At 41.4% G+C, this 12508-nt stretch overlaps 1 protein-coding gene across 4 annotated transcripts in view; it reads right to left on the bottom strand.

Annotated features, from left to right (window-relative positions):
- Positions 1-231: 231 nt before the first annotated feature.
- Bmper (BMP-binding endothelial regulator) overlaps positions 232-12508 on the bottom strand; it is a 245153-nt gene continuing 232876 nt past the window's right edge. For 3 of the 4 annotated variants that reach the window (XM_006242715.5, XM_039081015.2, XM_039081016.2), the window contains 2 exons: positions 10118-10248; positions 232-1597 (listed from right to left, as the gene is read on the bottom strand). In XM_006242715.5, the coding sequence (XP_006242777.1) occupies positions 1416-1597; positions 10118-10248 (313 nt within the window). In that variant the 3' untranslated portion in view covers positions 232-1415. The remainder of the gene's footprint in view (positions 1598-10117; positions 10249-12508) is intronic. The other variant, NM_001135799.1, reaches the window with a different exon arrangement.

The following is a 12508-nucleotide window of genomic DNA, read 5'->3' as shown; positions in this document are numbered from 1 at the left end:
ACTTTAGGTGTCAAGAGTGCACGTAACGCCATCACATAAGCCTTTCATCAGCAAGGGTAGTGTTCTAATATATATTTTTAATACTTTCTATTGTCTGCTCAAAATATGTTTTATTTTAAAAGAAAAGGAATGTAAGGCATCTAAGTGATACCTAAATAAAATTATTATAACTGAGTTAATACAGCTAATTCATAAAAATACGATACAAGACACCAGGAATTAAAAACCGTGTTTGCTTAAATCTTAAGCCCTTTATTTACTACAACGCAGAACATTTTACTTTTCAATTTCAGTGAGTTGCGGGTGGGGCTTTCTGTTTTCGCTTTTTGACATTTCTTTTTAATGTATCCAACAGAATACAAGAACCAATAACTGTTAGTAACATCAGTGAATTAGAACACGTACAAAATCAAATCTCGTTTGGAACGAGGCTAAAACAACTGGTCAGCAGACCCTTCTCTCTTGCCCAATACCCACAACATATGAATAGCCACCAAACAACCCCAGACAGGAAAGGGACAAAATTGCTGAAGGCTTCCATTTTATACATCATGAGATAGTGACAAAACGTAGATGGCCCCTAGCCACTCAATGGATTTGCCAATCCTAAATTGCTCCGAAATTCTTTACATGTTGTGCAATGATTCCTCCAAATAGCTTTTCGTGTTTAATAAAAATGTCATCCAGACATCCTTTGACTTCAGTGCACGACGTACAAATGGTCATATCCATCGCACACACAAATAATGAGGAGACTCAGGAGATATGTGAAAATGAAAAGAAATAATTTGGCAGTATGCTAGTGAAAAATACACATTCCTTGGCAACTATCCAGTTTTGGAAGCCATATCCAGCTCTGACCCAGGGAAGTCTGATGGACTCCCCTTGGTTTGCACTAACTAGGGCCCATCCCCGATATCACGCCATCTTTTTCTGGCATACATTCCAGTCTTTGGAAATATGAAATACCCCTAGATAAAGCACCCTCCTCCGAGACAATCTCACTCAAAGGTCCTGACGCAAATCTTAAATTAGTGCAGGCAGGCATGAGGGCTCCTAGGAAATGTCCCCAGAATGACACATGAATGCACTTGTTAAAGGTACCCGATGAGTCTACATGCCGTCTCATTAAATTAAAAGCACCTGTGTATTTATACGATGCATCCAATGGCTTACACATTAGGATTCTAGAAATAATACATGTCTTATAGCAAAAAATATACATATAATAATCCACCTGTAGTTTATATAAATGATGAAATGTTTTGAATATATCTATATATCTATATATATGTACACGTATATACTCTGTGTATTTGCAGAATCAGGCACACAAATACTACAGTCCTTCATTGGCTCTTCCGTGTCTGTGTCAAAGACACTGGATTTCAAAGTCTTATGGACTAGAACAAAGGTCATCGCTGAGGACAGAGGACTGGCTTGATGCACCTTCCCTTATGAAGGACCAGATTTGCTGGGCAGTGGCACCCTGCGATGCACGGTTTATTACAGGGGCCAATCTCATTCCAGTTGTCACACGTCTTCACACACCCTGGGCCGCAGGTATCATACACAGCACCATGCTTGCACTGGGTAGCTAAAAGAGAGGGAACAAAGGTGCTGTGAATAAATGGCCATGGCAGCTCACCTTCTGCGGGAGACAAGTCTTGTGGCTATGCAGAGACTCTGCCTCTGCTGCAAAGTTCAGATTTACATTTTAATGAGGGAGTAAGGAACCGGGGCATTTTGTTTTGAACACCTTGGGAATTAACAAAACCAAAGACCTGTCCCCTGGGCCAATGAACCATAAAACAAGAATAATAGTAATTGAAGCCCTCCATTTCTAGGTAAGGGAGACCATCAATTTGCAAGGCTGTTAGAAAATAGGTAAGGTTGTTTAATTACTTCAAAATACCATCACAATTTAAACATGAATAATCCTTCCTGTTAGTTATTATGAGGAAAAATATCACACACAGCTATTTCAACATTCAAAGTATACAATTATACACACACACACACACACACACACACACACACACACACACACACACACCTAAATAGGTGGCACATTTTAAATCAAAGTGATTATACGTTGAATGAATCAACCTGAGACAAGCTAGAGGAAGAGCAGGAGAGTTCCAGAGGTAGAAGAGTCAGGTGTGTGACCTCAGAAGGGTGGCTGGCTGGGTCAGAAAGAACTAAAGCAGAGAGAATGACACAGGCAAGTCCTATGGTTTGAGATCTTTGTTGGCTTAGAACTGAAATGATCCAAGTAATATTTTCTGAGATGCTGAAAATGTAGGGATAGCCTCACCAGAGAGCAACAATACCAACATTCTGCAAATTTTGTGAAAACTTGAACTTTTCCAACTCTTGTTAGCTCCATTGACAAAGACAGACATGGGTCATTGTCAGCAGTAGGAATTGGACGTGTGTGAGAATTCGGAGCAGGGATTCTCCAGAAACACCAACAACGCCCCAAACATCATTTGACGTGTTTTTGAACAAAACTAATAACAGTGGAGAGTCCATTTTCCTTGGTTTAGTTTCTCTGTTTTAGTTTGTATAGTATGAAGACAAACCTTCTAAGGAATTGATTCCGTGACCCTAAGTCTTACAACTGTTTGTTTTTAGTCTTTGGGTCTTTTGAATAATGCATTTAAAGTTATCGTAAGCACTGCTATCTGTCCATATTTAACTAATAGTGAGCTAATAGGATGCATTAAGTACATTCTACGAGGGCTTCCAGGATTCCTGTAGCTCTAGTTAAAACCAAACAAAGAAAGAGGTGGCCGGGCAAGAGTTATCAGCTGTGTCTCATGCATGTTTCCTATTAATCATTGTTTGAAACAGTATGAGAACCTCTCCATCCCTCTCCCTCTCCTTCTTCCTTTTCCCTCTATCTTCCCTCCTCCCCCCTCTTTCCTCTACCTCTCTTTTCTTCCTCTCCCCTCTCTTCCTTCTCAACTCCACACCCCCTCTAGACCATTAAAGGAAAACACTGCTTCTTTTTTATGACACTGGATAAAGAGATGAGGACAAGGAATATGGAGACCAGCATTTCTCCTCCTTCAACACTCCGGATTTCTGTACCTGTGACATCTTTTAACCTCTTCACTGAATATTTTAAAAGTCCTCTTCCCAGTGATTAACAGAATACCCTATATTTGTACCTACTGAATAATTTGGGAAAGCCCCTAGCTGAAAATCAGTCTGACATATGGTCTGCATCAATGCTGTTACCTTTCTCTAAAACAATAATGGTCACCGCTGGAAATTACTGCAGTGCTGGTGAAGCCAGGGCCATGCTTCAGATCAACTCAATTAGAAAGAATCTCTGAAGATGGTAAGGTGGGACTAGGATGTCAAGCACTTAAAAGAAATACTCCCACTTGCCCCACCAGACAGACTGGTGATTTTAACATGCAGTCAGGATTGAGACTAGACCTGTAAGTGGCTTTCACATCCATGCCCCCCATCACTGCAGAGATGGACAATCATTGATTACTTCCAAAGCAGGTACAAAAAGGAAGGTCCTCTGTGTTCCCATCATGGTCCTCCTCAAACTCCATGGCAACACGTCCTGATCCATGACATGTAGCCACTGTTACCGTCTGGTTTACTTGGGTCAAGGGCCTGAGTTTCCTTTACCAACCTATGGCCTTTCATTCACACACACAGCCCTGCTGACTGTGGAGTCCTCTGTAACTCTCTGCTATCCTGCTGCTTGCCTATTCCTCTTCTCCCTCTCTGTTAAACAAAGCCATCCCTGATCCCAGTGCTTGCCCTGCTCTGTAATCCACTAACACTGTGAACCCATGTCTGCCCCACTCTGTAATCCACTAACACCATGAACCCATGTCCACCCCACTCTGTAATCCACTAACACTGTGAACCCATGTCTGCCCCGCTCTGTAATCCACTAATACTGTGAACCCATGTCCATCCTCACCCTCCACTTTATTGAAGCCATTCCTTCCAAACTTTTCAGCCATTACTGCTGACACCCCAAGAGCTTTCATTCACCAAAAAGCCACTCAGTCATTTTGTCTATTTTGCTTATGACATTGTGTGCCCTCTGGTTCCTGGCTAACCTTTTACAGATGCACTCATCTCATGGGTTCCTGTGCTTGATCTTAGCACTAAATATTAAAATTGCCTCCTAGCCTGTTCCCCTGAACCCTCCCTTTTCCTTTCCAGCTCCAATTCCAGTTTTATCCCTGTTTTCTAGTTATAGAGCTGCAAATCTTCTATCAATCTTCTCTAATTCTTTCCCTGATCTAATTCCTTATCTAAATTCAAATGTCACTTCCATCAAATAGTTTCTGAAAACCCCACATGCCATTATTTTCTCTGGATCTCATAGCATTTGGAAATTATGCTTGCTTATTTGAACAGTCCAATAACAATGCAGTGATGGTGTGTGTTTGTGTGTGTGTGTGTGTGTGTGTGTGTGAGAGAGAGAGAGAGAGAGAGAGAGAGAGAGAGACAGAGACAGAGAGAGAGAGAGAGAGGCAGACAGAAAGAGAAAATTAGAGAAATAGAAACAGAGAGACAGAGACAGAACATGTGGGTATGAGTGTGTGGGAGTGTATATATCTGTGTGTGTGCAGTTATGTCTTGAGTATGTGAGTGTGAGGTTGAGGGTGTGTGTGTGTGTGTGTGTGTGTGTGAGAGAGAGAGAGAGAGAGAGAGAGAGAGTTGCTTCAGTATGTGTTTTGTTTTCTTTAAATATGGATTTAATGGAACTCCTGTCTTTGACAAGAAAATCAAGGACTTTATAGGTTGAGCTATGCTCCCAGCCCTGCAGCTGTGATTTTTAGAGAAACTCACAGGATTCCCTCACAGTTCTTTGAAAATATATCAATTTCTAGTCACATATTTCAAAACTTTCTCCTGAGTTTGCAGCAAAATCTCTGTAGTTATAGATTTAAAAGTGATTCTAAAAGTCACTTTGAGAAGCTGAACAGAGGCCTGGGTTCCTGAGGACAGAGTTCTTACCCCTATACCTCAGGGACTGAGTACAGGGGACACTCCAGCATGTGCTTATTAAATTATTCATATCTGTTTATTTATCTTTTATCTAACTTCAGGGGCTTCATTCTACTGGCATCCAAGGCTTTCCTCTATGTCCAACGTGAATTCCCTCTGTTGATTGTCAAGTTCATTTCCACACTTCCATTTCTTGGCTGTCTTTGAGCTTTTGTCCACTCAGTACTTTGTCCCCTTTAGCTCTTGTTGTTATAGGGACATTTCTCAGAAATACTCCGTCTTTCCAGACATCTCTTTTCCTTATAGATATGACCTATCCTGTGTCCTCTGTCCTAAAATCCCAATTCCTTTTTCTAGCCCCACCATCTAGCTTCCATAAAGGACCCCTTATCTTTTCCATATCACGCACAGACATCTTTTACCATCTAAGAGTAGAAAGTAGGCTGCAGAGGATGAAGAAGTACAAGGATCAAACAAGATCTATGATACAATGTCATCTTAATTTCAATTCAAATTAAATCAGTAAACTTCTATTGAGTAACAGATGTGAGCCAGACATCACATCTGAAATCCAGATACTGGGCTCAGAAGCAGAAAGGAGACACTGACACATACCCAGATCCATAATTTGATGTCAGATGCACAGTTCTAGAGAGTGAAAGAGAAGAGAGAAAAGTCTGACTTGATACTGAGCATTGGGTGAGGTCAAGGGAGACTGAAGAGAAAAAAATCCCTGTGAGGTAAAGTAAGCAGTGGGGCTGGTGACATAGTTCAGTATCCTCTTAGCATGTGCAAGGCCCTGGGTTTGAATACTAGCAGTGCAAATTGTTGTAGTCGTCGTCGTCGTCGTCGTCGTCGTCGTCGTCGTCGTCGTCGTCATCATCATCATCATCATCATCATCATCAGTGGAAACTTGTAAGACCAAAAAACATTAGAAAGAGCTTCCCTGGTAGAAGGATCCATTACTCAGAGTTTAGTGTGGACCCGACCAGGTAACACAGGTGTGATCCTTGAACCAGTGTTCATGGGATAAGGGATGAACCTTGCCTTGGTAGGTGTGGAATTTCAGGAGGGAGAATGATGACAGAGAAAGCTTGGACAGCTCTTAAGCTGAAGGAAGCTATGAGGTTGATCTTCGTTTCAGCCCAACGTGTCGATGATCATAGAAAGCAAGTACCAACTGGATCCCTTGTTTGCCCTCTGTGAATCTATTTGCTTTTTAAACTCATAAATGAAAAATGTAATTTTTAACACACATATGATTTGCTTTGCTTGCATGCCTTTGACAGATTTCATTTGGTTAAATCCCTTTTCTTTTCAAGATCAGGAAAACAGCAAGGTTTAGTGTTCATGTAGCCTGCAGGGACATTCATCAGCTACAGTGATTCTTAAAGACGTTACTCAAAGGTATACCAATTTCTTCAATAAGCCACTCTCTGTGTCCTCTGGAACTAGGCTGTTTCTAGGCTCCACTCTTTTGCCTGGGTGCTGATTGATGGTCACAATGCCCAACAATACCTCATGAATTCACAGGAAGCATCTAGTCGGCCATGGGTAAGCTCCAGGTATAGCATTAGGCAGAGTGGATGTAGGAGAGAAACTAGAAACAATTGTGAGACAGGGAAGCAAGGAAAAAAAGAAGACAATTGGTCAAGCAACACCCAACATCCACAGCGCTGTGGAGGAACGCAGAAGCCAGCACCTCTTCCATGTATTAAATCTGTTGGTGAATGTGCATGACAGGTATTGACAGCTGCACATAGGGATAGATATTCTGCTAAGCATGGCAATGTAAGACACGAGAGACCACATCCTAATATTTTTTATGGAATCAGATGGTCCTAAGAAACACCGACCAGGAATCAAGTGACCAAAGTGAATGGAGACCCGCTGTATCCATCCCTTTCCTTTAGTTTTCTTGCTTCTCTGTGTTCTTGCAGTGATACCAATTAACTTACCTTCTCACTTTCTGGCTCTTAAGACATTATTAGTGAATTGCTTAACATTCTAAGATTCCATATCTTTATCCACAAAACATGGCCAAGTTCACAAGTACGTTCTCCAACTATAACTCGTGAACTCACAGGAGGCATTTGAGTTCTCAATATCTTTATAAATAAGACATGGTGGAGTTCATAGTGTGACCGTCTAGGTTTTCATGGGCATGAGATACGATAAAATACATCCTAAAAAGCTAGTACACTCCTTAGCAAAGGGAACACTACGAGAAAAATAGCAGACTCTAAAAATGGTGGTTGCTAAGCACACAAAGTGTCACTGTAGTTATTAGCATTATTAATTTTATATTTAGTAATTCTCCGACTTGATTTGAATTGCATTAGGCCCTCTGGGCACACAGGTACTGGTGTGTCAACAGCAGTGATGGTGTTAATATCCAGGGGAACCTTTAAAATGTCCCTTGTGCACTTGGAGTTTCCCTCCTCATTTGTTTCTCCTTTGTTCAACTCCCAAGTTTGTTTGTTTTTTTTTACAGTAGAGACCACTTTTCTGTCTCATCAGCCTTAAGTACTACCATGACTCAAAGCACCTAGAGGCTGAAATCAAGTAAATTGTACTTTTACAGTCTCCATTACCCTAGATGAATCTGAATAAAGTTCTATGAGACATGCACCAAGCTCTGGAAGTTTACTTTTCAACGTGCCAACTGACAATCTGTGGAAGTCTTGTGTGTGTGTGTGTGTGTGTGTGTGTGTGTGTGTGTGTGTGTGTGTGTGCGTGCGCGCGCTAATTTTGAAAGGTAAATGGAACCTTTCCAGTGATAAACCAGCCTGCCTCAGTCTTAGACTTCGAAACTATCTTATAGTAAAAACAAACTAGTTTCATTCCTGTTTATGATTAAATCAGAAATAAAAGGCAACTATGTCTTTATTTCGAAAGGTTGATATGAGCGTATTGCTATGACCACCTTGCCATCATGTCTTCGCTTCAGGAGGCTATTATAATTAACTTGTTACGCTTATGTTCTGATTCTATAGCCCTGCCTATTTGCCTTCCAAATCCCCAATTTGAAAACCCTGTACTCCTGAACTATAAAAACCTTTATCTTCTTCATATCCAATTCTGATCTCTTAAACCCTGCCTTTAGGGAGAGACACCTCATGTACATGAGTTCTTTTAAAAAGCTTGTTTTAATTAGTCGTTTGTTTTAATTAATTTGGACATGATTTGGGTGGCCTTTTTCCTTGAATCTATAGAATTAATATTGGGACTATGTTCCTTTTCTATTACTAAATGGACTCGGTCCCTGAAGTGAATAAGTCAACATAAAAAGTGAAGTCCTCAAATGCATCATGTGTACTGAAATGATGCTCACTATAGTCCTGGGCCAAGAGGAGAGGTTTCTTATATCGTGCCTCTACTAGGATCAGAACCAAAGCCCCACGCTAACTAATGTAAGGGACAGAATCTGTCTGAGCCTCTAATACGGCAGAATGGATGTGTGCCTGTCTCCATCTATTTCATTCATTTTTCCAGAAGATTTAAGGGAAGAAGAACTCAAAGCGAGGGAGCTAAGATTAATGACGGCAAGGAAGAGCCAATCCTAAACAAGCATCACTCTCTCATAGTCGACCTCGCTTGGAGCTGTAGGTCAGAGCTCAGCCACTTGCATCATTTCTCATCAGCCTCGGCTAAGGGTGGCATAAAGTGCCTTCTCATTTATGGTCTGAGCTAAGGCTGTTAGTAGGATGATCTTGCCAGTTACAGAAACCCAAGGCTTGTTACTTCCTGGCAAATCTGGCCCTTTATACTAAAATGTTTGCCAGCGTTTGAGCTTAGATGATATGGATTCTGTTTGCTACCTTCAACGCTAAGCAGCTCTGTTACTGACGAAGCCTCTACGAGTTGGTCACTCTTCAAGATCCACACAACACACTATTCACAGCCTGGTCTGGTGAAACTCCGTAACATTCCCTTAACTTCCTGGTGGATATCACCATTATCTTAATCCAAGACACCATCAGTTGTAAACTATGACTCCATCCATGGTCCTTTCTCAACCACCTGGGATCTACACGGGCGCTTTCTCCAATCTAATTCTAGGCACCACACTGTAAAAATAAGTTTTCTTAAATCCTCGCTGGTTTCCACTTTTCTTAAAACAAAAGCTAGATTCCTTTCCACGGTCTGAAAAGCTTGTACATTCCAGCTTCCTCTCCACCTAGGCGTGTGCTTGCCTTTCCGATGATCAACAGGATCAAGCCAGAAACGATCCCTTTACAGTGTGGGAAATGCCAGGGTTTTGCTGCTCTGTGGTTGTTCACCCTGGTTCTTGTGCACAGCCTGTTTGACTCCTGCCAGTCCTTTAGAGTAACATTAAAGCACCATCTCTATTAAGAAAATGTATCTCTCTTCACTGTCCAAGTGGCTACCCGCCCTTTTCCATTTGCCTTCTACAACTCTGCATTGTTTGTTCTTTTTCCACACTCAACTATTTTCGAGTGTTGTAAGTCTTTGTTTCTGACTTCTCTCACGAGACAGCAGCACAGCACTTCAATGACAAGGAACTCATCGCATCTACTACCCACAGCATCTAGCACAATGCCCAGTGTAGCAACTTGATAACACGTATTTTGGGATGAAGAGGGCCTTCTATTTTACATATATCAAATGAGCTAGTTAATGAGGACAGAGAGCTAATAAACACTGCTGTAGGACTCTGCCTATCTGGGAGAGAAACATTCTGTTGTTTGTTCGACAACCTATTAGAGCAGATCGTGTTTATCCTGAAGACCTTAGATGACTGCGATGGTCCTGAATCTCTTTTGTTCCACACATGATCCAAGCTAGTTGTGACTGTCTGTGTTCTAAGCACATCCAGCTGTTAGCTTGAAGTTGGGAGGATTTTGCAACAGTGGAAATCCTTAAATTGTTAAAATGTGCATGTCGCAAAGCATTTGTCTTAAGTGCTGTCTACTCTGCCCCATGGGAAGCTGCTGTGTTTTGTCAAGTTGCAAGTCAGTTGAATCACCGATGGGGTTTCCCGTTGGTCAAGGAGGGGCATGGATCATTCACACCAGCACCAGCACAGCTCTCCTCTCCACCGTTACCCTGACTGTAACAATGACCTACTGTTAGATGGACCCTCCAGGGCTTTCTTACCTGCACAGCTCTGCTGAGGTTCCCAGTGCACTTTGATGCCCTCTCTCTGGCAGGCACGGGTGTACGCCAGAAATGACTCACAATAGCAGTTTTTATGGACTGGACATTCGCACATGTCTGTTACACAGGACCTATGGGTCACAACAGAGAGAAAAATATTATCTTAGAATATCAACTTATCAAATATTTGAAAAGGTATCTGTGAGAAAAGGTTGGGTGAATACCGACAAAATACCTATAAAAATTCTGAGTCTAAACACTGCGATATCAGGTTTTCATTCTTTGAGAGGGCTATGCCAAAGAACTGGTTGCCATGTCAAAAATGTTCTAATATTCTCACTGTTCAAAGAAATAACCATTCCTTATATTTGTCTACTAAGGAGTTGGAATGTAGCTGGAGCCACTAAGCAACAGACTGTCTGATTTGACTTAATTTTAATTACCATAGATATAAAGAGCCACTGACTGTAAACCACTTACAAGCTCTTGGAGCACAGATATACTGCCATTTTTGACTGTGATGACCCAGAGAATGGCTGGCTGTACTCTAACCCAGCCAAGAACACCAAGTAATTTGATCAAAGCATGGAAGCCCATGGCTTTGGGATGTGCAATTTACACTCATTTACTCTTGCAAGATCTTGCATCCCGGTCTCCTCTTCAGGATGTCAGCTAACACATTCCCAAGAAAGCAAACATTTCAGACCTTTAGTTAGGCTGAGTGGGAAAGAGGAATGAATCGGTATCTCCAGCTTAAATTTAAATATGAAAATGAATGACCAAGATATCAATTAAGCTGAAATGTGTTTAAAGGCAAACAATGTCTCCACTAGACAGGCATCCTAGTGAACTTAAATCATGATAGAATATTACAGTTTACAAAGCGCTTTGCCAGATGGTCTGTCACAGAATAATAAACAAGGCCCACTAAGCAGAGTTGCTGTGTTTTAAATGGAGGGATCATTTTACTCAAATAAACAAATGTGCCCAAATTCATACTTTTAAGCGGTGAAAGAACAAATCAAAATCGCCCCCTGACTTTGACCCTTCTACACTTACCATATCATGCTGAGTTCCTCACCTCTGCAGGCAAATGTACCATTCAACAAAGTCTAAGCTGACTTCTAAGTAAGAGAACTCCAAGGTTAATAAAATTAAGCTAATCTTACTTTTTTTTTTCTCGTCTTTGTTCAGCAATTTCCTTCCTTGCTGAACCAATTTCAAGGCTGAATGCATAAAAATAATCAAGATTTTAAGTGGCACATATGATCCTGAAAAGCATTCGGCCCATGGCCATCTGGGGCCGACATACAGATGTCTCTCTTGGTGTGGTACATGTAATCTTCTGGTTAAAGAGAGAGGTTAGTTAGCCCTAGGTATTAGTTGGTATTCTACCTGGCTCTGAACAAGAGCTAAACAGCAGAGACAATATTCAGGAACTGATGGTTGTCCAGTATACCTGTGAAATCCAGCTCTCAAACACACAGTCTTGAGAAACAGGGAGTAACAGACAAGGAGAACCAGGGCTGAGACAAAAAGAACCTTTCGCATTTTACTGATGACTGTTGCCTTAGACTCAAATGCCAAGACCGAGAAGCTGATCTCTCTCTCCTTTCTGTAGTGGTCAAAGATGCATTTCTTTATACTTTGATCCACCTCCATTGAAGAAACCCTGTGAAATTATATTCAGCAAATGTATCCAGTCCCTGAACATACAGTGATGTCTTTGTCCTAGATGTTGCCTCTGGATTTCCAAGGCAAAGCCAGATTAATCTTGTTCTGAAAGCAGCCACTCCATGTTGCCTATGTATCCTCATCAACCCCATCTCCTCTCATGTTTCAGTTTTCATTCCAGAAAACCTCACATGTATCTATCATCATCATGCTCAGACTCCACAGACAGTGTTGTTCGCCATACCAGGCTATATCTTTATTGTTGTTCCTACTTTGCACCTCCAGTAGGTTTTTGCCTCCCCTCTTTGTGGTCTCTGAAGACATCTTTCCCCTGTATGCACAGCTTTAATTGGCCTGGTACAGGTGGGATGACATCTAATGGACCTGGTCAATGATGAAGATATATGGGAAAGGGATGGTATAAATAAGTAATTTTATTTTTCAACTGAACAATTTTACACCTAAAAGAGTAGTAATCTGTGTGAACTGAGTATCCAGACAGAAGGATTTTTTCAGAACAATAAAGTCTTAGAAAAGAGACAATGCACAGAACACATGAAACTCAAGAAGGATGACCAAAATGTGGATGCTTCACTCCTTCTTTAAAAGGGGAACAAGAATACCCTTGGGAGGGAATAGGGAGGCAAAGTTTAGAACAGAGGCAGAAGGAACACCCATTCAGAGCCTGCCCCACATGTGGCCCATATATATACAGCC

Source organism: Rattus norvegicus, chromosome 8, assembly GCF_036323735.1.
Source record: "Rattus norvegicus strain BN/NHsdMcwi chromosome 8, GRCr8, whole genome shotgun sequence".
Taxonomy (NCBI): Eukaryota; Metazoa; Chordata; class Mammalia; order Rodentia; family Muridae; genus Rattus; species Rattus norvegicus.
The sequence above is the reverse complement of the archived record's forward strand: the minus strand, read 5'-3'. Positions and strand labels throughout refer to the sequence as shown.